General features: G+C 39.4%; 3 protein-coding genes across 6 annotated transcripts in view; all 3 read left to right on the plus strand.

Moving 5' to 3' along the window:
* The first annotated feature begins 498 nt into the window (after nucleotides 1-498).
* LOC122971576 (retinol dehydrogenase 13-like) lies at nucleotides 499-5,792 on the plus strand. The gene is made up of 7 exons (XM_044338287.1): nucleotides 499-679; nucleotides 2,778-2,896; nucleotides 3,019-3,174; nucleotides 3,295-3,399; nucleotides 3,570-3,782; nucleotides 3,941-4,042; nucleotides 5,036-5,792. Exons 1-7 carry the CDS (start codon nucleotides 615-617, stop codon nucleotides 5,344-5,346), a joined length of 1,071 nt encoding a protein of 356 aa, XP_044194222.1. The 5' UTR covers nucleotides 499-614; the 3' UTR covers nucleotides 5,347-5,792.
* Nucleotides 5,793-7,306: 1,514 nt separating this feature from the next.
* Nucleotides 7,307-12,544, plus strand: decr2 (2,4-dienoyl CoA reductase 2, peroxisomal). 2 transcript variants are annotated; one of them, XM_044336988.1, is made up of 10 exons: nucleotides 7,307-7,520; nucleotides 8,449-8,562; nucleotides 8,749-8,817; nucleotides 10,053-10,104; nucleotides 10,190-10,325; nucleotides 10,757-10,881; nucleotides 11,359-11,452; nucleotides 11,531-11,635; nucleotides 11,758-11,946; nucleotides 12,217-12,544. In XM_044336988.1, the coding sequence occupies exons 2-10, from the start codon at nucleotides 8,462-8,464 to the stop codon at nucleotides 12,249-12,251; spliced, it is 906 nt and encodes a 301-aa protein (XP_044192923.1). In that variant the 5' UTR covers nucleotides 7,307-7,520; nucleotides 8,449-8,461; the 3' UTR covers nucleotides 12,252-12,544. The 2 variants fall into 2 exon arrangements, with proteins under 2 accessions (XP_044192923.1, XP_044192924.1); XM_044336989.1 differs by having other exon boundaries at nucleotides 7,308-7,520; nucleotides 11,758-12,007.
* Nucleotides 12,545-13,613: 1,069 nt separating this feature from the next.
* rab11fip3 (RAB11 family interacting protein 3 (class II)) overlaps nucleotides 13,614-20,526 on the plus strand; it is a 34,051-nt gene continuing 27,138 nt past the window's right edge. For 2 of the 3 annotated variants that reach the window (XM_044336985.1, XM_044336984.1), the window contains exon 1: nucleotides 13,614-16,600. In XM_044336985.1, coding sequence (XP_044192920.1) covers nucleotides 14,957-16,600 — 1,644 coding nt within the window. In that variant the 5' untranslated portion in view covers nucleotides 13,614-14,956. The remainder of the gene's footprint in view (nucleotides 16,601-20,526) is intronic. The other variant, XM_044336986.1, reaches the window with a different exon arrangement.

Here is a 20,526-nt window from a genome sequence, read left to right on the forward strand (position 1 = left end):
TCCTCCCACTGAATCACAGCCCTTTCTTTCTCTGATGACTCTACATCCTCTTAAAAAGAAAATCCCCACCATCTCATCTTTGGCTCCTATATTTTTATTTTTTTCTCCTGGCATTTTTATGCTCACTCTGACTTTTCCAGAACTGTTATGTAGGCTGTATCACTAAAGGAAAAAAATAAAATACATCATATGTGCCACATGTAATTAGTAACAATGTTCCCTGAGCTACTGTAACAATTCAAATAAGAAGTAAAAGCAAATGTAAGAAATTAAAATAAAAAACACTCAAATCAGTTCATACAGGGATTTCCAGAGAAGTGATTAAAGTAAAGAGTAGAGTAAAGTTTTCTTGCTAGAAAAGTCAACAATCACTCAGATACGTGCAGCACTTTTTTTGGTTATGTTGCATACAGTTTGGAAGGAAATGTCTATATGGGACTGCATTTCCCACAATGCCATTTGTCTTTTGGCTCATCGCGGTTGGTGAGGATTCATTGATGACGTTATTAAAAAGCGACGGTAACCTTGTGCTGGAGGTGTGTAGTAATGAGCTGTGAAAACTGCTTTAAAACATTTTTAATGGTCTGTTCTGTTGTCAGCATTACTCAGGAGTAATGAGTAAATACATTTTACCAGTTTCTGTGTTTGGAACCGTGTTTGGATCCGCTGTTTTACTCAAGTGAGTCACTCTTCATATTTTGACATATTTTATTATGATGTAACTGTACCGTATAGTTTACACTGTTTACATGTGCTGATATGAATATTCTATAAAGCTTAGACTAGGGTACAATATGTTGAACACTTATATCTAATTCATACAATCTCTAATAGCCCTGTAACACATACTGCCGCTGTGTAGCCCATAACATTCAGTTTTTGCTGAGATTGTGTCACACAGATGTTTAAAACTCTACTGTTGTTGTGCTGGATTGCATCAAATTATTAAATTATTCTTTTGAATTTTCTTTCTCCTATAAGAAGGCAAGGCAACTTTATTTATATAACATATTTCATACCCAGGGCAATTCAAAGTGCTTCACAGGAAATACAAAGAATATTGTAGCAAGAACAATTAGAGTTATTAAATAAAAACACAAATGTGAAGATAATAACATACTTACTAAAACAATCAAATTAATTAAAAACATGTAAAACTGAATATTAAAACTTTGTAGACACTCATTTAAAAACGTGATAGAGATTAAAGCACTTCTCACTTCTTTTTTCCTTTTTCTCCTTCCTTTTTCTCACACAAGTTGGGTTATTCATCTCCCTTTTTGGAGCGCCTGTGTTTGTGTGTATGTGTGTTTATTTTGTGGGCTTGGGCTATGAATAGTATAAAAAAGTATAAAATAGTTTAAAAAGTATGGCTTGTTTTTCTTTTGATCTTTTGAATATGTTTCTATGTTTTAACATTCTTATTGTTATACTGACATTGTTATTTCTTGAAAATATTAAACAAAAACCACTTAAAAAAATATAAAAGCATGATATTGTAAGTGTATAAAACATGTCTAGTAATAAAAGCACATAAAATGACTGAGCTGAGGTCTAAGTTAGTATTCAGTCACAGGCTTTGGGGAAACAGGTGAGTTTTAAGTCCGGACAGCACAACACTGTACTATATAATCCAGTACAACAGCCCCACAAAGTACAGAATCATTGGTTGAATTGTATGATGTGATATACTTCACATAGGCTGTGTATCACATAGCGATCGTGTTGGATTGAATAAACTGAACGGGTGTTAATGATAATCCGTCCACCTGTTCACAGTTATTAAGACTAGTGTGAATTGAAGGGAATTTATTTTTATCCCTTGTGTTAGCTTACGTAATGATAAAGAGCAGTGTGAAAGTTAACTTCAAGTCAAGTCCAGGACCAAAATAATGTACTTTGGTGCACATCAGGTCCTAAAGATTGGGATCAAGTCAAGACTACACTGGAGCAATTTCTTTTTTAAATCCCTCTTTCATAAAGCTGTCATGGCTGGATAGACGCTTTTCACAGCAGACATGTCAAAGCAGGAAAAGCACAGGTGTAAATAACATTAATTATATTGCATTAATCATCCCAGTAAGTCTTGTCAGTGAGAGAAAGCATTCACAATACCAGAGCCTGGAACCGGCCCATGTAAACATATATATCATTTATTTCAACTGTGCTTTTCCTGCTTTGACAAGTCAAAATGTCTGCTGTGAAAAGGGTTTATTAACCTGCGAAGGTGCTCCAGGGGGGGAAATTAGCTGCTTGGCGTCTGTTAACCCCTTGTTCCTTCCACTCTTTGTGTAATGTGTGTACAGTCTTCCTGTGCTGGGATATCTGATGGCTGCTTCCTAAGGAGAGATACCTTTTGTACTGACGAAGAGCCAAATTTGGCTTTAAATATTGTAGTTTTTCTAAATGTAATAACAAACAAAAAACAAGTTTAGAGCGAGAATTCTACAGTGTTGCTTGTCCTTTTGGAAGCAAGAGTACAGCTTTTTGGACTGAGAACCTGGACAAGAAATGAGTGTGTGTGTCTTGACTGGAGTAATGCTTATTCATACATTTCTGAAGCATAAACAATGATGTATAACAGGAACTCTGTTACACACAGCTAGACATCTTACTGAATAAAAGCATCGACTGATTACTTGGTGAATTGAGGCTTGAGGACCGTTGTATAAATTGTTTGGGTACCAGGTACTGTAGAAATGTGTTATTTTTATTCAAGTGCTACTATCAGGTGCTTCAGTAAGATGACACTAAATTGGTTTTTATTCCTCTCATAGGAACTATGTGACTGGAGGCCGGTGTCCTAGTAAGGCTACCATTCATGGGAAGACTGTGGTCATAACAGGAGCCAACACAGGCATTGGCAAAGAGACGGCCCAAGAACTGGCCAAGAGAGGTGTGAAGAAAATATGATGTCACTCTGTGAAAATACACTTTAAGTTAATTATATATAAGATCTTTTGTAGTTGTATTTTCTCACTGAGACACACACTCCTTTTCCCTTTCTCACACCATCAGGGGGTCGGATCATTATGGGATGTCGAGACATGGAGAAGTGTGAGGCGGCTGCGAAGGAAATCCGAGGGAATACCCTGAACCCCCACGTTTACGCGTGTCAACTGGACCTGGCCTCCATGAAATCCATCCGAGAGTTTGCAAAGAGAATCAACAGAGGTGAGGAAACAAAAACATGTCGCATGCAGAGATTAATGTTGCATCTACAGTTATGTGTTCGATAATAGAAATAAAGCACACTCTATAGCAGTTTCTTGAATGTTGTTTATTGCTTTGCAGAGGAGCAGCGTGTGGATGTACTAATAAACAATGCAGGGGTCATGAGATGTCCAGAAGGGAAGACAGAAGATGGCTTCGACATGCAGTTTGGCGTTAACCACTTAGGTACTTATTACTTACTGTCGAATAAAGACGCAGTTCATTCTTTTTTGAGAAAGTGGTGTATTTTTTCTTGAACTCTGCAAAAGAAAGTACATCAAAACTATCTTTACATTCAAGTGAACTCTCCCTTGCTCCATCACTACCTGATTTCAACAGTTTCTGTCTACCTCCAGGCCACTTCTTGTTGACAAATCTTCTGCTGGATAAGTTGAAAGAGTCCGCCCCCAGCAGAGTGATCACCGTGGCCTCACTCGCCCACATCGTTGGAAAGATTGACTTCGAGGACTTGAACTGGGAGAAGAAGAAGTTTGATACCAAGCAGGCGTACTGTCAGAGCAAGCTTGCCAATGTTCTGTTCACCAGAGAGCTCGCCAAGCGATTACAAGGCAAGTCCTAGTGGCTGTTGCATATGTGGGCATGTGTGGGAGGGAGTACAGCCTATGTTCTTATTCGTAATTGGCCAGTGGAATATATATTTTTAACAATGCTGTGTGTGTGTGTGTGTGTGTGTATGTGTGTGTGTGTGTGTGTGTGTGTGTTACAGGCACAGGAGTCACAGTGAACACTGTGCACCCAGGTGTTGTTGCCACGGATCTTGGGAGGCACACCAGTCTGCACCAATCAAGGTTCTCGAGCTCTGTGCTCAGTGAGTATCCTGCTTCCTTGTTGGATTCTGAATTTAGAGAAATAAATCAATAAACCCAGTCAGATGCTGCTTACTCAATGCATATGCAGCAATTAGCTTAGGCTGTATAAGCTCTGATATGTGGCACTATTCTGCTTAATGAGTTATCTACACTGATCTACTTGTTTTGTATAAATAAGCATAAATGCAAACATAGAAGACCACGTTTCTATTGAGAAAAGATTCTATCTACAAAATTTCAGCTTTATAATTCAGCATCTGAGAGAAAAATGCATTGATTTTAAATGTCTAACTGTGATTTCTGATCTTACGTAAGCCTCTTGGTTTTCGGCTTCGTAAATTCAAAGGTTTTCAGCAATTTTTGCCAACCAGTACAGGAGTATGTAATATTTAAACTGAGGTTTAAAAGAAAATCAGTGTTACAAGGTTCCCTGCAGAGCTACTATGTACCACATCAGTTCCATCACCCCTTTAAAAAAATATTACAGTTCAAATAAAAGCTCTGAAATCTGAACTCAAAGTAAGCCAGAGATACCAATGATGTTGCTGATGCAACTTCTCAAAACTCTTCTAGCGTCAGCGGGTGAATTTGTTTTTTTTTTGTTGTTTTTTTTTTTTAAACCTGCAATGAGTATTTTTTAATTACATGCACTCGGGGGTAATAAACACCCTCTACTATGGGGAAAAGTGTTTGGTATTGAGATAATTTATAGTCAATGAAGAAGATAATAAAAATCCACAGTGCAGCTTGTGCCAGATTTGGATATGAATAAATGAAACTGACGCGCACATTTATCTAAGTGTTTCATTTCGTTGTATTCCACAGCCAATGTCATGAACCCCATTAGTATTTGTGTTGGTGCTTGACATCCGCTAATCTATTCAATAAAACACTTGGCATTCTGATTGGCTGTATAAAATAGTTCAAACAGTGGTATCCCAGCTGAATTTAAACCATCAAACCTTACTGTGGCCTCCACCACCCCTCTACAGGTCCCTTTTTCTCCCTGTTGGTGAAGAGCCCAGAGCTGGGGGCCCAGCCAAGCGTCTATCTGGCCGTGGCTGAGGAGATGGAGGGGGTTACGGGACAGTACTATGATGTGTTGACAGAAAAGGAGCCAGCGCCCCAGGCCCTGGATGAGGAGGCGGCTCGTAGGCTGTGGGAGGTCAGCAGCAGGCTGGTGGGACTGGAGGAGGAAGGACAGTCCAGCAAGTCAAACCCACCAGAAGAAGGCCAGAGCAAAGCAAGCAAAATTTATTTATACAGACAACAGTCACAAAGTGCTTTAGAGTCAAAGGAATAAAATCAGATACAATCAAAATAAACATGCACAGACAAAGCTACACAGACAGACACACGGACAGAGTCCAGAACCAGCTGTCAGAGATTCGGGACGGTAGGTCTGCTCCGGCCTCTGGGCCAGCAGGGGACGATGGACTTTTATGGCTTGAACTGTGCCAAACCCACAGGAACAATTAACTGTCTGAGTCTGTGATTATGGTTTGCTTTATAATAGCAATCTTTTGTACATGCCTGTATGTTCCTGCATCAGGATATTTCTCTAAAACATATATAACAGCAGCCTTTTTTCAATGGTGTCTTCTTTTAAATTATGTGCATTGATACAAACATATAGGAAAATTAACTGCAAAAATACAGTGCTGGTAAAGAAAGGAATGTATTCAGATCTGTGAGTGGGGAAACAAAAGAAACCAAAACACAGCTGAAAAATAAAAAATCTGCACCATAGCACATGAGTATTTTAACTTTTTCTTATGAAATCAAAATCTTCAAGCCTGCAATGTTGTTACCTTTTTGTTATCATGCCTGCTGGAAGCTTTCACCCCTAAAATCACATTACACATAAGCACAGACACACAGTCTGTTTTCTCTCAAACAGAGACAGCAGGAAGAGGAGGTACAGTAAGGTCACATTTAGACTACTGCTAATGGAAGACAGAGAGCGCCATCTGGCTGTCAAGTTTAAGCTATAGGTACCTGGGAGAAAATAAGCATGAAACCATAATAGTTAAGCTTTTTTTTTTTTTGTACAGATCATGTGTACATTACTGCTGGGCACTTTTCTTTTCTGGATGTGCAGTTATGTTTTACATTTTTTAATGTGTTTTCCATCTTGAAAGCCATTGCTTTTGTTTATATTCACGATATGAACATCAATTTGTAGAAATTTGGAACTTACTGGACTTCAGTGATAGATCCCAGGAGCATCTTTTTTGATACAGTTGTGTTTCATGGTAATTTGATGCAGACTGCACTTGACTGTATTTAGCACTGCACATCAATCTGAATTTATAATCGCTTTATCATGGATATTATAACTTTGGAAACATTAAAGCAGACGCTTCAAATGTTTTTCCATACTATATTATACAAATTTAATAAAAACTAATTGAAAGAAAGTAGGAAAAACACACTGAATGAAATATAAAAAAGGGATATGCTTTGAAAATCTGTCAGTAACAATAAAACACTGGAATAGTCCTGAAAAAAGCTTTAGCATCCATTATCACATATTTTAATGTGCTTTTCAAGTGCTTTTGCCCTTGTTTACTCATGCCTCTTGAAAAACTAATTAAGTTACAAAAGCTCTCATTTTACATTTCTGCTCCTCTCAGTCTTGTATCTGCAGACATGCAGCCTAAGTGCAGAGGAGAATATCCATCCCAAAAGTATTTGAGGGATCCATTGCATAGGGCTTTTTCCCAACAGTAAATCCCAAAGTACAAATCAATAAGGGCCACTCTCTGCACTAATGCACACTGATCTGCATCGACCCTGACACTGAACACTCTGGATTGTTTAATTCAGAGTTGGATTACCAGTGGAGAGCCTCGCTGGTGCCATCTTAGAAACTGATGGTTATTGGAGATGAGCAACAGAATCACTGGGTTTTCCTTTGCTCTCAAGACTGACAAAGACCTGACAGTCCCTAGAGCTTGTTGATGTCTGATATGGTTTCTTTTTCTGTCATGCTGTGAATAAATCCTGACCTCTAAAAGTTAGTGCAATAATTTCTGAATTTTTAGCCTTTTTATGTCTTCTTCTTCTTATTCTTCTTATCATTATTATTATTATTATTATTATTATTATTATTATTATTATTATTATTATTATTATTATTATTATTATGTCTTAAACAAACCATACATGTGTTCAGGAGAACACAAAAAAAAAAGAAACAAAGACGGATTTGGATTTTGACAGCGAGATATGTGTGCTCTTGAACACACCCCGGAAGGACTTCATTGCCCATAATGCACTACTGAAAGACGAAAAAATAAGCGTCCAAGGTACAAATAGTTCCTACTGACAGAAGCAGGTAATAAGAAAGGAATAAACGTAAAGCTGCATGCTCACACTTACATGACTGCTTTGTCTTCGAGTCGTCTTTCATCAAAGAGGAGTTGAACGGTCCTTTTTTTCAGCGCTACGTCACAAACGTGTTTTCTTCAACAGGTAACTCGACAGCAGCAACTAGCTAACTGTTACATGACAACTAAGTTAAACTTCACTGCACAGTCCTGACAGCTAACTTGAAGACTAACTTTGAGTGTGTCAAAGAAGATAGACAAAATAAAAAGGAATCAGCCCACATTAGCCCTGCAATGTGTTGAAGCTTTTTTAAATGTCAGTTGATACAATTCAATCAGTTTTGAGGCCATAATTTACTGTTTTCCAGCAAATATCTTAGTCAGAATCTCTTTTCAGCTGGATCTGTTAGAGCTGACGTGTAATTAGCGCTAATTAGCATTCAGTTTGACTTCTACACAGTTGCTGATATTGTCACCGTTAATGACATAATATGGCAGAGAGTAGATCAAAAATCATGACAGCATGTGCACACAAGTAGCCAAGAGTCTCACCATCAATGACTCAAAACAGTAAAAATGACAATTTAGTTGAATTTAAATATCTGACAATCGTAATGGAAAACAATTAGGGCTGAAACTAATGATTATTTTCTTTGTTGATTAACCTGGCGATTATTTTTTCTTTAATCGATTAATTGTCTTATCTCTAAAATGTTATAATTTCCCATAGTCAGAGGTGACCTTCCTCAAATGTCTTGTTTAGTCCGACCAACAGTCCAAAAAGATAATGAGTTTACTAGCATTTATGTCCAAGAAAACACGGATTTTTTGCTTAAGAATTACTTAAACAATTATTCAGTTATCAAAATAGTTATTGATAAATTTTCTCACCGATCAACTAATTGATTAGTTGACAAATCGCTGCAGCTCTAGTATCAATCATCATCATCTTAACCAAAATGCTGCAAAGGGCAATTTTATTCTGTTTTTTGCATTTATTTTTTGAAAATCCTGCATTTACAGGCCAGTCGTTTATTCCTTTTTGGTATTTGGTGATGTCTGTGTGATTGCAGTTATTTTATCAGCATGGCCGAGCTGCAGAAAAAGGGAGAGCTGCTGCCTGAAGATGTTGATACAGATGACTGCCTGACTTCATACACACACATCTACAGTCCAGATTTACTCAAGTAAGCATACTGTACAAGCATCGCTCTGAGATTTATTTCCCATTGCCATGTGTGATCTTATTGCATCACTGCATTTCACATCGTTGTCTGGAGACGGCTTTGAGCATGATTATTTTTTTGTTGAAGTCCTTAACAATGTAGCAACTATATGAAGTGACCTTTGAGGATTTGCACTTTCTTTTTCAGAGATCAGGTTGCATTTATCACAGGTGGTGGATCTGGAATTGGACTCAGGATAGCTGAAATCTTCATGAGGTGAGAGAGATCACATGCTTGTCTCTCCATAACAGGTCCAGATCTAGCAGAAGTATCAGTTCCTACTTACATTTAACTCTGCTTACAGATGTTTGTATAGTATAATAATAAATTAAATGTAAATTAATAACATGTAGAATAAATGCTTTGTCAGCCTTATTTCATTACCATTAGTCATTCATATCATTTTTCATTTTATTAAATGTTTATTTGGGACACAGATTAGGGACAGATACAGTATACACAGAGAATTGCACAACAATTATCCAATTCAATGCATCACAGCATTTATAGCTATACCCCACCCCTACACATGACTACAGGATTGATTGGCTTTTAAAAGTTCCTTCAATTTACTTTTAAAATGTTGACAATTTTGGTCTGTTTTGAATTCAGTTGGCAGCATGTGTTATCTTCCTTTTATAGAAAAGGACGTCTGGCCAAAGGAGGTATTCTGGTACGATACTGTAAATTTCCTTGCAGTGATATTCATAGTAGACAATCCAAAGGCCTGTAGTGGTCGCACCATGTAACAGAGAGCCTGAGGAGCCAGGCCATGTACTTGCTGATAAGATTAGCGTTTGCAGATGCAGTGTAGTTTTTAAAACTTAACATGTTCAGGTCTCTCAAGATGTGGCATTGGTGTGACTTATTGGCCTTTTGTCCAGTAGTCTAAACATGTAACATGTGTGTCAGAGGTAGTATGCAGATGTACTTTAAACCTTCTAGTTATGTTATCTGACAGTCAGACTTGCATCATTTTGCTTGTGTTTGTGTGACAAAGTTGAAATAGTTCAATAATTTACCCATGTGACAGAATTAGTGTATCTTTGATTAAAATCAGCGCCACGACTTGTAACTGTATCTGTTAGTTGTCTCGCTGTCTGTCTTGCTAGCAACCAGATTTGTGGATTCGAGGTTCCCACCAAGATGAAGCTACTGTACATGTGATTGATCTCTCACTATGTGTGTCCGTGACCTGTTACCAATCGTCATCACCTTCTCTATAATGACCTTGCATTCATGATAATTAAATGCACTATCATGCTTTTGACCTTGCATTCGCTGCCTCTTCTCCCTCATCCTGTTGCATCATAAAAGTCTTCTCATGCGCCTCATCTATGCAGGGATTAAATATTCATGTCCTTATCAACACAATGCAGCATTTGCTCTTACCGTCGTTTCTTTTTCTCTCCACATTGTTATATGTCTTTATTTTCTCTTTTTTTTCCCAGGCACGGCTGTGACACAGTGATTGCCAGCAGGAACTTGGACAAGCTGAAAGAGGTTATTCCTTTTGCATAATGAGTCTTTAAAGATAACTGAATGTCAATTTGTGGTCCTTACGTAATATGATTTCATGTCTCCCCAGGCGGCTAAAAAGCTGTCTGCTGTTTCAGGACGCCGCTGTCTCCCTTTGTGTTTAGACGTGAGGCAGCCTGAGAGCATCGCAGCTGCTGTGGATGAGACACTGAAAGAGTTTGGCCGCATAGACATCCTTATTAACAGTATGTGACCTCTTAAGCACAAGCCTGAAAAATGTTAATATGCTGATGATTGGTGAGTTTGTGTCGGGAGCACTGCTGCACACACTCACTCGGTCTTTGCCTTTATACATTTGTATCCTGTCAACAAAAGGTCATTTTAAGGTTTCTGTAGGATGAATGTGTGTGAATGTACTTGGAGAAAAGGTCAAGTGTGAAAGGTTTTTGGCTTAATCATCAACTTTTCTGGTGTTGCATCTATCTGAATCTTCTATCTTTACACTCCAGATCAGGTACAGATCACCAACGCAAGGGGATCTGCACTTCATTAATGTACCACATAAATGAATGGATTCATAGCATTACTGAAGCATTTATAAAATATTAATGATCACCTTTTGCCTTTTTGTTCTGGCGTATTTGTGTCATAACTTTCACAATGCTGTGTTTGACAGATGCTGCTGGAAACTTCCTCTGCCCGGCTGCCGCACTCTCCTTCAATGCCTTCAAGACAGTTATGGAGATTGACACTATGGGTACATTCAACACCAGCAAAGTGGTTTATGACAAGTGGTTCAAGGTACAGTTCATCTTCTGTCTACCTGTGTGACAAGATAGTTCTTACATCCATGATAAAAAGCTATAATTAAATTGTTTTAAAAATGAGAATACTGAATCTGCAGGGAAATAATGAAGCTATTGATCAAGACTGGTGACTCAGTGATTCACTGGGTGTTCAAATTTACTGACTTTCAAACTCAGTTTCTTGCTCATATTCTGTTTTTAAACAAAATCACTGACAATTAGAACTTAAGACACCCCTCAGAGTATGTCTCTCTTTTTATTTTGGTTGGCATGGTTATGTATTACAACTCCTCAACAGAAGCTCCTGTTTGATCTCTGCTCTAGCGCTTCCACTCATTTTACTCCTTGCAATTCTCTCTGGTCACCAAAAGAGGGCAGTAAATATCACGGATTAGATAAACTGCCATCTGAAACTGATTTGATCATTTACTTATTGCCTTTATTTTCAATCTTGTGTCATTTTTGTGCCCAGGATCATGGTGGCAACATTGTGAACATCTCTGCAACACTTGGATACAAAGGACAGGCCCTCCAGGTGCATGCTGGGTCTGCCAAGGCTGCAAATGGTAAGAGCATTTTGTAGTGTTATTTGATGATATCAACGAAGGAATCTTATGACTCCATGCTCCCTCTCCTGTACCCAGATGCCATGACCAAGCACCTGGCTGTGGAATGGGGGCCCAGTGGGGTGAGAGTCAATGCTCTGGCCCCAGGTCCTATCTCTGGCACAGAGGGCTACCGCAGACTAGGTAAAAATACTAAGCTAATTTAGAATTCTTATACATCACAACTCTTGAAATGATTAAACATGTACAGTATAATAGCGCTGGGGTATCTGAGCATGGAGTTTTCCCATTTAAAAATCTCTCAGGTGGTCCAAGAGGGGAGGCTGCTGGTGCCTTCCAGTCCATTCCTTTGCAGCGTGCAGGCAATAAGACAGAGATGGCCCACTGCACTCTTTTCTTGGCCAGTCGGGCCTCCTCCTATGTGACTGGAGCCATCATGGTGGCGGACGGCGGGGCGTGGCTGACCTCAGCTAATGACGTCTCCCTGCTGTTGGGTATAGCCTCTAAATCCGCTAAACTCTGAACAGGAGCTCTCCTGTCCTCCTCCTGACACAGGTGTGTAGGGGGAGGTGCAGCTTGAGGGCCATGTGGAGCCAAACTGTGACTGAAAATGAAGTTGTTGATTTTTGTCATCTCTATTCATATTGTTATAGGACTTAATTATACTTGATTAATTGTGTCTCCATAGAGGTTTAAAGAGATTGTCTGCATTACAGGAATGTGATAAGATCCATATTAATCATCTTTCTCTTATTTTCTTTCAGGTTATTGGTCATCTGAAAAGAAAAGAGACAAGTAAATGCTGAAAAGAATAATTTCTGAGCCATCTGTAGCACTGATGCTACATGCACAGTATTTGTGCTGCCCAATGTTTAATACTACGTGTCTGGAAGAGTTGAACACTAACACACTACACTTACTGTAGAAAAAAAACTTATATGTATTTTAGTAATGGATTAAATTATATAAGAAATCAGGGATTTTTCACCTCCTACGGTGCTGTTTTTTGTCATCATGCATTTCATGTGCAGTCATTTTATGTAATTTTTCAGTACCAGTATCTATTAATAAAAGTTTTATAATTACAGTTAATGGTGACTCTGGTTTCCTTTTACTTTCAAAAGTAATATGTTAATTACTGATACCTGACTGTCTTCTTCTGGTTTTCTGTGTGCTGTTTGACTGGCCCAAGGATCCATTTTCCTTGATCGCTGAAGCTTGGATTGCACCTGTAGGATGGAGCAGACTGTTTTTAATGCAAGCCAGATGGATTAAATCTTCTTCCATACTGGTTGGGACCCCACAAATTAGGGCTCACAAACTGTTTAAAGAAAAAAAAGTGGCACTGTTTTTATTATTACTGTTATAGTTATTTTATTGTTCTCTCTTGTGAAATACTGGACACCTTTAAATCTCCAGATAGCTGAAAATGCTACAAATGAAACAAATGGAGAATAAAAAGTCACAACCCATATCCACACCAAGGCCATAAACTGGTTGCAAGCAGACAATGATTTGTACTAAGGGGTCACATCCCAAGAAGGTTGGGAACCACTGGATTAAATGACTAAAATGAAGTACAGTGAGCAAATCCAAACAAGAAGAAAATACCACTGTAAATCAGATGGGGGGCTCCAAAACATCACAATTACATTCATTTAATTATTTTCTCAAAATGAGAAATGCCATGTGTCCACATTGGCTGTCCAACAGCACCATGATGTCTATTATTGCTTAATATGTTATTTTATACCCACTGTTGAATAATTAGTGCTTACAGAAACAGCCCTTTAATTGGTGGACTTGAGCATCCACCCTGCTGAAGTGTCATTGAGCAAGACACCTCCAACCCCAGTCAGCTGAGAGTTTCTCCACATGACCCTGAACTTTAACCTTTGTGTGGATGTGTTACACATTTTAATATATAATACTGTCATTCCCCGACACATTAATGCAGGTCATTTTTGTGTATAATAGCCAATTTTATGAGTTTTTGTACACAAATAGCGACCGATAGCTGCTATAAAGCCAATGATACTGCGGGGTGTTTTGTACGCTTGCGTGAAACGTCAGTGGTTTGTATGCGGCTGGAGGAGGAGGAGGAGGAGATGAGGAGGAGGAGGAGGAGGAGGATGGGACACTGCTGATGCTGATGCGAGAGCTTTCGGTGTCTGTGATCAACATCGGTGGAGTGACTGCCAAATGATGGAACTTTTTCGCCTTATTTAACACCCTTTTCGTTTCGACGTGGGTCTCGACGAGGGGCGCAGAAACAGCTGTATGTGTGTTTTTTTTAAAGACGAGAATAACTGAAGAATTTGAAGAAGAACCAACGGTTTCGTCTCGTCACTCGTCTGGCCTGTCTTGTGACTGACACAGGTGGATTGCAGCTGGAAAACGGCAAATGCAGATATAAATATTGGACTATCACAGAGGCGAGAAATATCCTTAATTACCTCTTAAACCGTGGAATATTGACGCTAAAATAGGGTTTCATTTCATTGAAAGGGGTAGACGGCGGACTGTTTGGCGTGTTAGCTAGCTAATAGGCTAATTTGGCTAGCTAGTCAGTTAGCAGCTTCCCTGGCCAATGGCAGGAAAGAAGTGGGATGCTCGAAGGAGGAGTTAACGTTAGTTGCTAGCATAAAATTCACTTGAGGATAGACGCTTGACAGTCGGTGTTATATTTAGTGAACCGCATTGTAAAGAGAGATTTAGCGTTACAATTGTAGGAGAGGAGTTCAGGATTGTGTGACGAAGCTGCTCACACCGTTTCCTCGCCGCTCAGCAAATTAGCTTTGGCGATGGGTAAGATGAGATAATCGGCTAAGAAAGCTAATGTTGACAAACACTGGTGACTTAAACGCGTTGATTCGTGTTGTTTCAAATTGGCTCCCGAGCAGAGATGCTGTCAATCGTGTTTGTCAGTACAGTTCTGAGATGTGTTGTCGCTCATTTATCAGCTTTCAGGCCGAAGTGAAAGCATGTTGACGTTGGATGTGCTGAAGCTGAAACATTTGGCAACAATCAGGAGTGGACCTGCCATGACTGAAAGGGACATAGTGAGTCAAAACCCGATTTACATCAGTAGGATTTTCAATAAGGATAAGAAGTTAGTATGAATTTGGAATTTAGGTAACATTTTTTGTCGAGATGTGGATGGCAACAAATGCAGTTAAAACAACAAACGTTTATACTGCGCATCATTTCTTTATTCGTTGCCTCACTGACTTGTTTCTAAACTTACTTACCTTCTGAAAACTATCCCTTTTACAGCTTTACCTAACATTTATAAAATCACAATGGCTGCCAGCATCTTTTAAATATCAGAGTTAGACAATGCTTGTAGGAGTCGGACTCATTCATTTCAAGATTTCAGTGGAGATGTTTAGTGTCATTTAAAAAAAACATGACATTAAAATTGAAGAACTGGATCGTGACAACAGCAGTGAGATAAGACGTCACTAGCTTTCTCAAATTTGCAAAGGGGAATAGCCTATATAAATGGAGCCCACGGTCCTGTCTGGCCCTTTGGGGCACACACAGTGGGAGTCAGAACAGCCATTTCCTCTGGGATTTCTCACACTGGATTCAGACAATGGAGGTGTGCTGTGTCAAAACAAGACTGGTCAGACAGGTTTGGGTTTCAGAAACAGTGACCAGGAACCAACATCCCAACATACTGAAGAGGGAAGTGTTTTCCAGGACAAGTCGGTAGAGTTGGACAACCTCATAAATATCTGTGATTATTCTTGTGGAGAATCGTTGTTTGAGGAAGATCAGTCCACTAATTCCCAAGCTTCTCTCCATAGTACGCATATAGAGGAATTGTCTTGCACAGAAAAAAATGAGGGACTTGATGAAATCAGTGACTTCACTCTGTCATGGCTATTTTCTCCTAACCTCACTGATGTGGTTGGGAAAAACTTTGCCTGTGAGGAACTGAGTCTGACACAGGAGGTCTCTCTTGAGGCCTCAAATGCCCTCAGTGGCAAGGCTGAGCTAATCAGCCTCAGTGAACCGTCTTCTCCATCAAAGATTTCCGAGAGGAATTCCGAGACAAACCCAGGGGATCCGTTTTTGTTGGTAGATCTCCTCTCAAATGAACCATCTTGTCTCACCTCAGAGTCTTCACATGAGTTGAACCCACAGGGTGTCAGTGAGGAGCTGGTAGACCTGTCACAGGAGGAGCAGGCAGGTCTCCCTCCCGCGCAGAACAGGGAAACTTTGTCACCTGAAACCGGAGACAAAGGTTTATTCCCTGATCAAGTAACTGATCTACCTGTAACCAGTAGCTCTACCTTACAAGGTTTACCTGAGAGCTGTCTCCCACATAACCACATCAGCACGCCACTGGAGTGTTCTGAAGGATTTGTGCCTTTGTTGGATTTAGAGGTTCCTGATTGTGACAGCAGTCTGAGCCTGTGTCCTGCTAGTCCTGCCTCTGTTATCTGCACAAGTGCGCCATTCGATTTATCAGCAGAGGAGTCGCAGGTGGAACATGCAGGAGCTGCTGTAATTAGAAATCTGACTTCAGAGCAACAAGGTGAGAATGACTCACTTGTTCTTAGTTTGTCAGCTGAACCCTCATCACTGACGGTGCCTCTGGCTGAAGATGTCTTCAACCAGGGCGACTTCACCAGTGAGAGCGACTCTGTGGAGAATGAGTTTAAGGATTTGATGGAAGATAAAATTAGCTCTGAAGCCAAAAATCAGGGGAATGAAGCAATGGCTTTGGATCTTTGTTTAGCCACTGATGAGGAAACTTGGGACTTGAAACCACTGGAGCGTGTACAGAATGAAAGCGTTGCTGATCCGACAACCGAGCAGAGGGAAGAGGAGAGGTTGACAGACGTTAACCAGCTCCAAGGATCAGACTGTCATGAAGTGGCTTCTTTAGATTTTTCAGTCCAGGAGTTGAACAGCTCTTCTCCTGAGGCTGGATGGACTAGTGAGCAAACCGTGGAGACAGTTTCCCTCTCTAAGATGGTGGTAGATGACTCACTGCCAATGGTCTCAGCTGTGAATACGAGGGAGGAAGATGTCTCCCCACTAAAAGCTGTGTTCGACGCTTTAGACCAAGATGGAGATGGCTTCGTCCGTATTGAGGAGTTTATGGAGTTTGCTGCCGCCTATGGGGCCGATCAGGTGAGATGTTGTTTTTACTGTCGATTTCCCTCTTCTGAGCAGGGAGCTTATTGGGTAATGCATGCTGAGTGAAGTTCCTTGTAAAACCATATAAAGCTCCATATACGTAAATGATTTATCATTGATTTTCTGCTAAACCTCAGAGAGCTTCCTGCAAAAAGCCAGCGTAATTCCATCGATTGAAATCCAACCGGATGATGCCACTTTTTGCTCAGTATTGTTTGTTGTTTAGGATCCAGATGTAATTTGAAACTTACTATTATTGGAAATAAAATGAGTAAATCAGGTTTAGTCATTTTGAATTATAAATACATTCCTAAAACGTTCTTATTTTGTTAATATTTCTGTTGTTTCTCAAAATGGTCCCCGATTATGTGTTTAAATATTTTAATAAACTGCACCAGGTTCATGTTGACTTTAAACATTATAAATTAGAGGTAACTTGGACCCCACTAGGATTAAATAGGCAGTAGGAAGTAATACACTGCAAGCCTATTTATTTCTTTTAGGTGTCAGCTTTGTATATTTACCATCACCATTTCTTCTCCTGTGTTTCCTTTTGTTGAAGCAGCTCTCAAAATTTAGTGTAAGAGATTTGGCTAATACAGCAGCGTATTATTAAAACCTGGATTAGTTTGTCATGTATTTGGTGAGTGTTCAAAAGCTGGGATTTGGGTTATCAACCAGATAAGTCTGTCAAGCATATTGGCTGTAATGAATTCTGTCAGGCCTGGCGCTCCTCCATATGTCAAATGACAAACACTCATCTTCCCATTAGCATAGCCTGTGGTTTGGGGATAATCTCATGTGAAATGGTTGATGCATCACACTCCACCCATGACCTCCACCCATTTATTGCATCTCTCCCTATGCACTAAGCTTTCCACATTGTTATGTAAAAATGAAGTTTGAGTTACCAGTGAGTCAAGAGATAAAATAACAGTTCCCTAAAAAAAATGAAACCTAATTAATTAGAAGGTGTCAGTAATAGTCTAACTCAGGGGTGTGATATGGCAAAAATATCATATCATATGATTTTTCTCAGGCAGGATCACAATCCACAATCTTATCACGATTCTTTTTCATGTTGGTTTTTAAGACTATTTTTTCAAGTTACTGAACAGTAATTAAGATTCAAGATTAAAAAAAACCTGTATTGTCTATCACATGATAGAAATTTGTCTAAGGTTAGGGACTCACAAACAACATAAAAACATACACCCATTAAAGACATAAAATTACATTAAAGCACAAACAATTCCATAAATAAATAAGAGCAGGTGTGCAAAGCTGCAGTAAAAAGAAGTGATGGTCTATTTGGCCTTGTTTAAAATGGATATTTCACAGCTGAAAAGCAAACAGTTGATGTTGTGTAGAAGCGTTAGTGTGTTGTTTTGGATAACTAGCAGGATGTACACTGTTAAAAAAATCACCAACATAGTACACCAGAGCTGACATCACGCTAGCTTGCAGCATGACAGAAGTTAGTGCTGCCAGTTAGCAAGTGAGCTAACCTCTAAAAGGTGGAGTTTACCTGTCAGTTTAACATGTGCTGCGTCCGAAATGGCATACTATGCGCTACATACTCAATATATGCACTATCATTCAACATTGGTGTGAATAAACAGTACTATGTATCTTTTTGGATGCACCGAGCTGTAATTATCACGTCACTTCCTGAGGTTACCCTTGCTGGTTGCAGACGCGTAACCGTGATAACCCGTTCCAACCATAAAGTCTGAACTAATTTAGAAAATATATTATGCCTAACAACAAAGTGAAACCTTACATGAATTGAAGCATTATTGACGTTACACCAGAGCTGCCTTGGTTGCTGTCCGCCAATTGGTTGTTATGTTATTTTTATTGTCATCACTACCGCATTGCATTGTGGGATATTTATGCTGGCGTAGTGTCCAGTGCTTGCATACTGTAATATTTCTCTGGAAGTAGTATGCACTTCACGTACTTTTGGTTTCATACTAAGGTTTCGGACATACTGTGCATGTTAGCATGTAAAGGCAGAACGTGGAGACATTTTAATCGTTCACAATCTAATATCGTCATATCGCACAATCTTAGTCTAACTTCATCAATGTTTCTCTATCTGAGAGACCCTGTTTGCTTTTTCATCAGTCCATTACAGAGCTTTTCCCAGTGTGAAATTATTGACTAAACACTTTTACTTAGATGCATTGATTATGGTTGGTTTTAGGTGTGTAATGGAAATTTATACCCTTATGTTCTGTGTCTTATTATATTATGTGCATTGTGACACTTTTCCTTTGTTTTAATCCTTGCGTGAGAAAGTGTTCAACTGCCGGTTCGCAGCAGGTGTGGATAAGTTATGAAGAGCAAAGCTGTGTGATTTGGCCTTCAACTTTTAATTCTCAGGAGATTGAGGCAGAGGAAGAAACCCCCTAGGGAATGAACGGATAGAGTTATGAATGAACAAAAGGACAACTGTATATTAATTAAAAGACACCTGTTAGTCTCTTAGGGTGACAAAATGCTCTGTGACCTATGAGACTGTATGTACAAATATGATATGATAGTCACACACAGAGCTCCAGCCTAAAAATGAGGTCAGTTTCTTTTCCCGACGTGCTCATCTGTATGCCTGTCCAAATGTTTACAAGAATCAGACTGAGCTCTATCAAGTGATCACAGCATTTGCAAATACCAGCAAAAGGATGGATGCAAATGATGATGTAGCCTAGCTGATTACAATAAAAAAAGCAGAATTGTGCCCTGATAAGCATGTATAAGATAACATTTTCAACTCATTTATGGGTCCCTATTTGCTTATGAAGTAATAAGAATAATCTTGTCACTGACACTGTTTATATATATATATATTTTTTTTTTTAAATATCCCCCTTCTAGTTTTTAATGTTCAATGTTTTTTTTAACGATTCAGGGAACAGAATTTGTTCATTGAGACTATATTACCCAGTATCAGTTGAACACTTTTAGCTGAACTTTGAACAAGGCCTTTTGGAGAGTACCCCACATACAAAGTGTGATGCTGGCTCACTAATGCTTTTTAATCCCTTCTCTCCCAGTTCAAAGCGCCTCTTTTGCCCCTGATCTGTCCCATGTCTAGCCGTAGGTAGAGGCAGGGAATTGTGAAGGATTAAGAGTAAAATGTATTTTCCTGAGTCAGAGGGACTTCATGGTTTGGGTGCTGTCCACCGACTGCCCATGACCTTACTTTGAGGGACAGAGCAGGGCTTTTGTCATGTTCGTCAAATGTTTATTGGTTCCACCTGTTGTTATGTCAGAGAGGGCTAAAGCCGCTAAATTTGCATGACACTGGGAGTTCATTTTATTTCATAGGTGTGGTCTATTTTACTGTTTTTCCAGACTGTTTGGTTTCTGGTGGAGTTTTCCTCCTGCACCTCCCAAATATCTAGATTCCAGCTGATTCCTTTGGATCCCTGCTCGGTAAAGGTTTTCCTTGGACTGCCGACCAGATTGTGCAGATTGATTACTTGTGTGTCTTTCTTTGTGTGTAGTTATCAGATATCTGGTTTCTAAGAGCTAATTTGTGCTCTTACAGGCAACTCCTCTCAGATTTCCTGCCTTTCGTGACCTGAGAGACATACGGAGTCTTTGGCATGTTTGCCTTTTCCATTTACAATAAGTAAGCATGCAGGAGACAGACTTATCTGCAGAATTTGTGGAATGTTATATATTGCACATAACCTTAAAGTGGATTTGGCATTCATTAGGTGAACTGAAGGATCAGTGGGGAAAGTCGGGTCAGATCTAACAAGGCCTGCATGTAGCTGCCTGAAGTCAGAGTGCTGATTGTTTCTTTGCTGAGTTAGCAAATGGTTCATATCAATTTGAAAAGGATATGAATGTGCTTTTCATATTTGAATAAGCTTTGCCCTGATATGTCCTTGTATTTCAGTCATCTG

The sequence above is a fragment of the Thunnus albacares genome, chromosome 20, assembly GCF_914725855.1.
Source record: "Thunnus albacares chromosome 20, fThuAlb1.1, whole genome shotgun sequence".
Lineage (NCBI taxonomy): Eukaryota > Metazoa > Chordata > Actinopteri > Scombriformes > Scombridae > Thunnus > Thunnus albacares.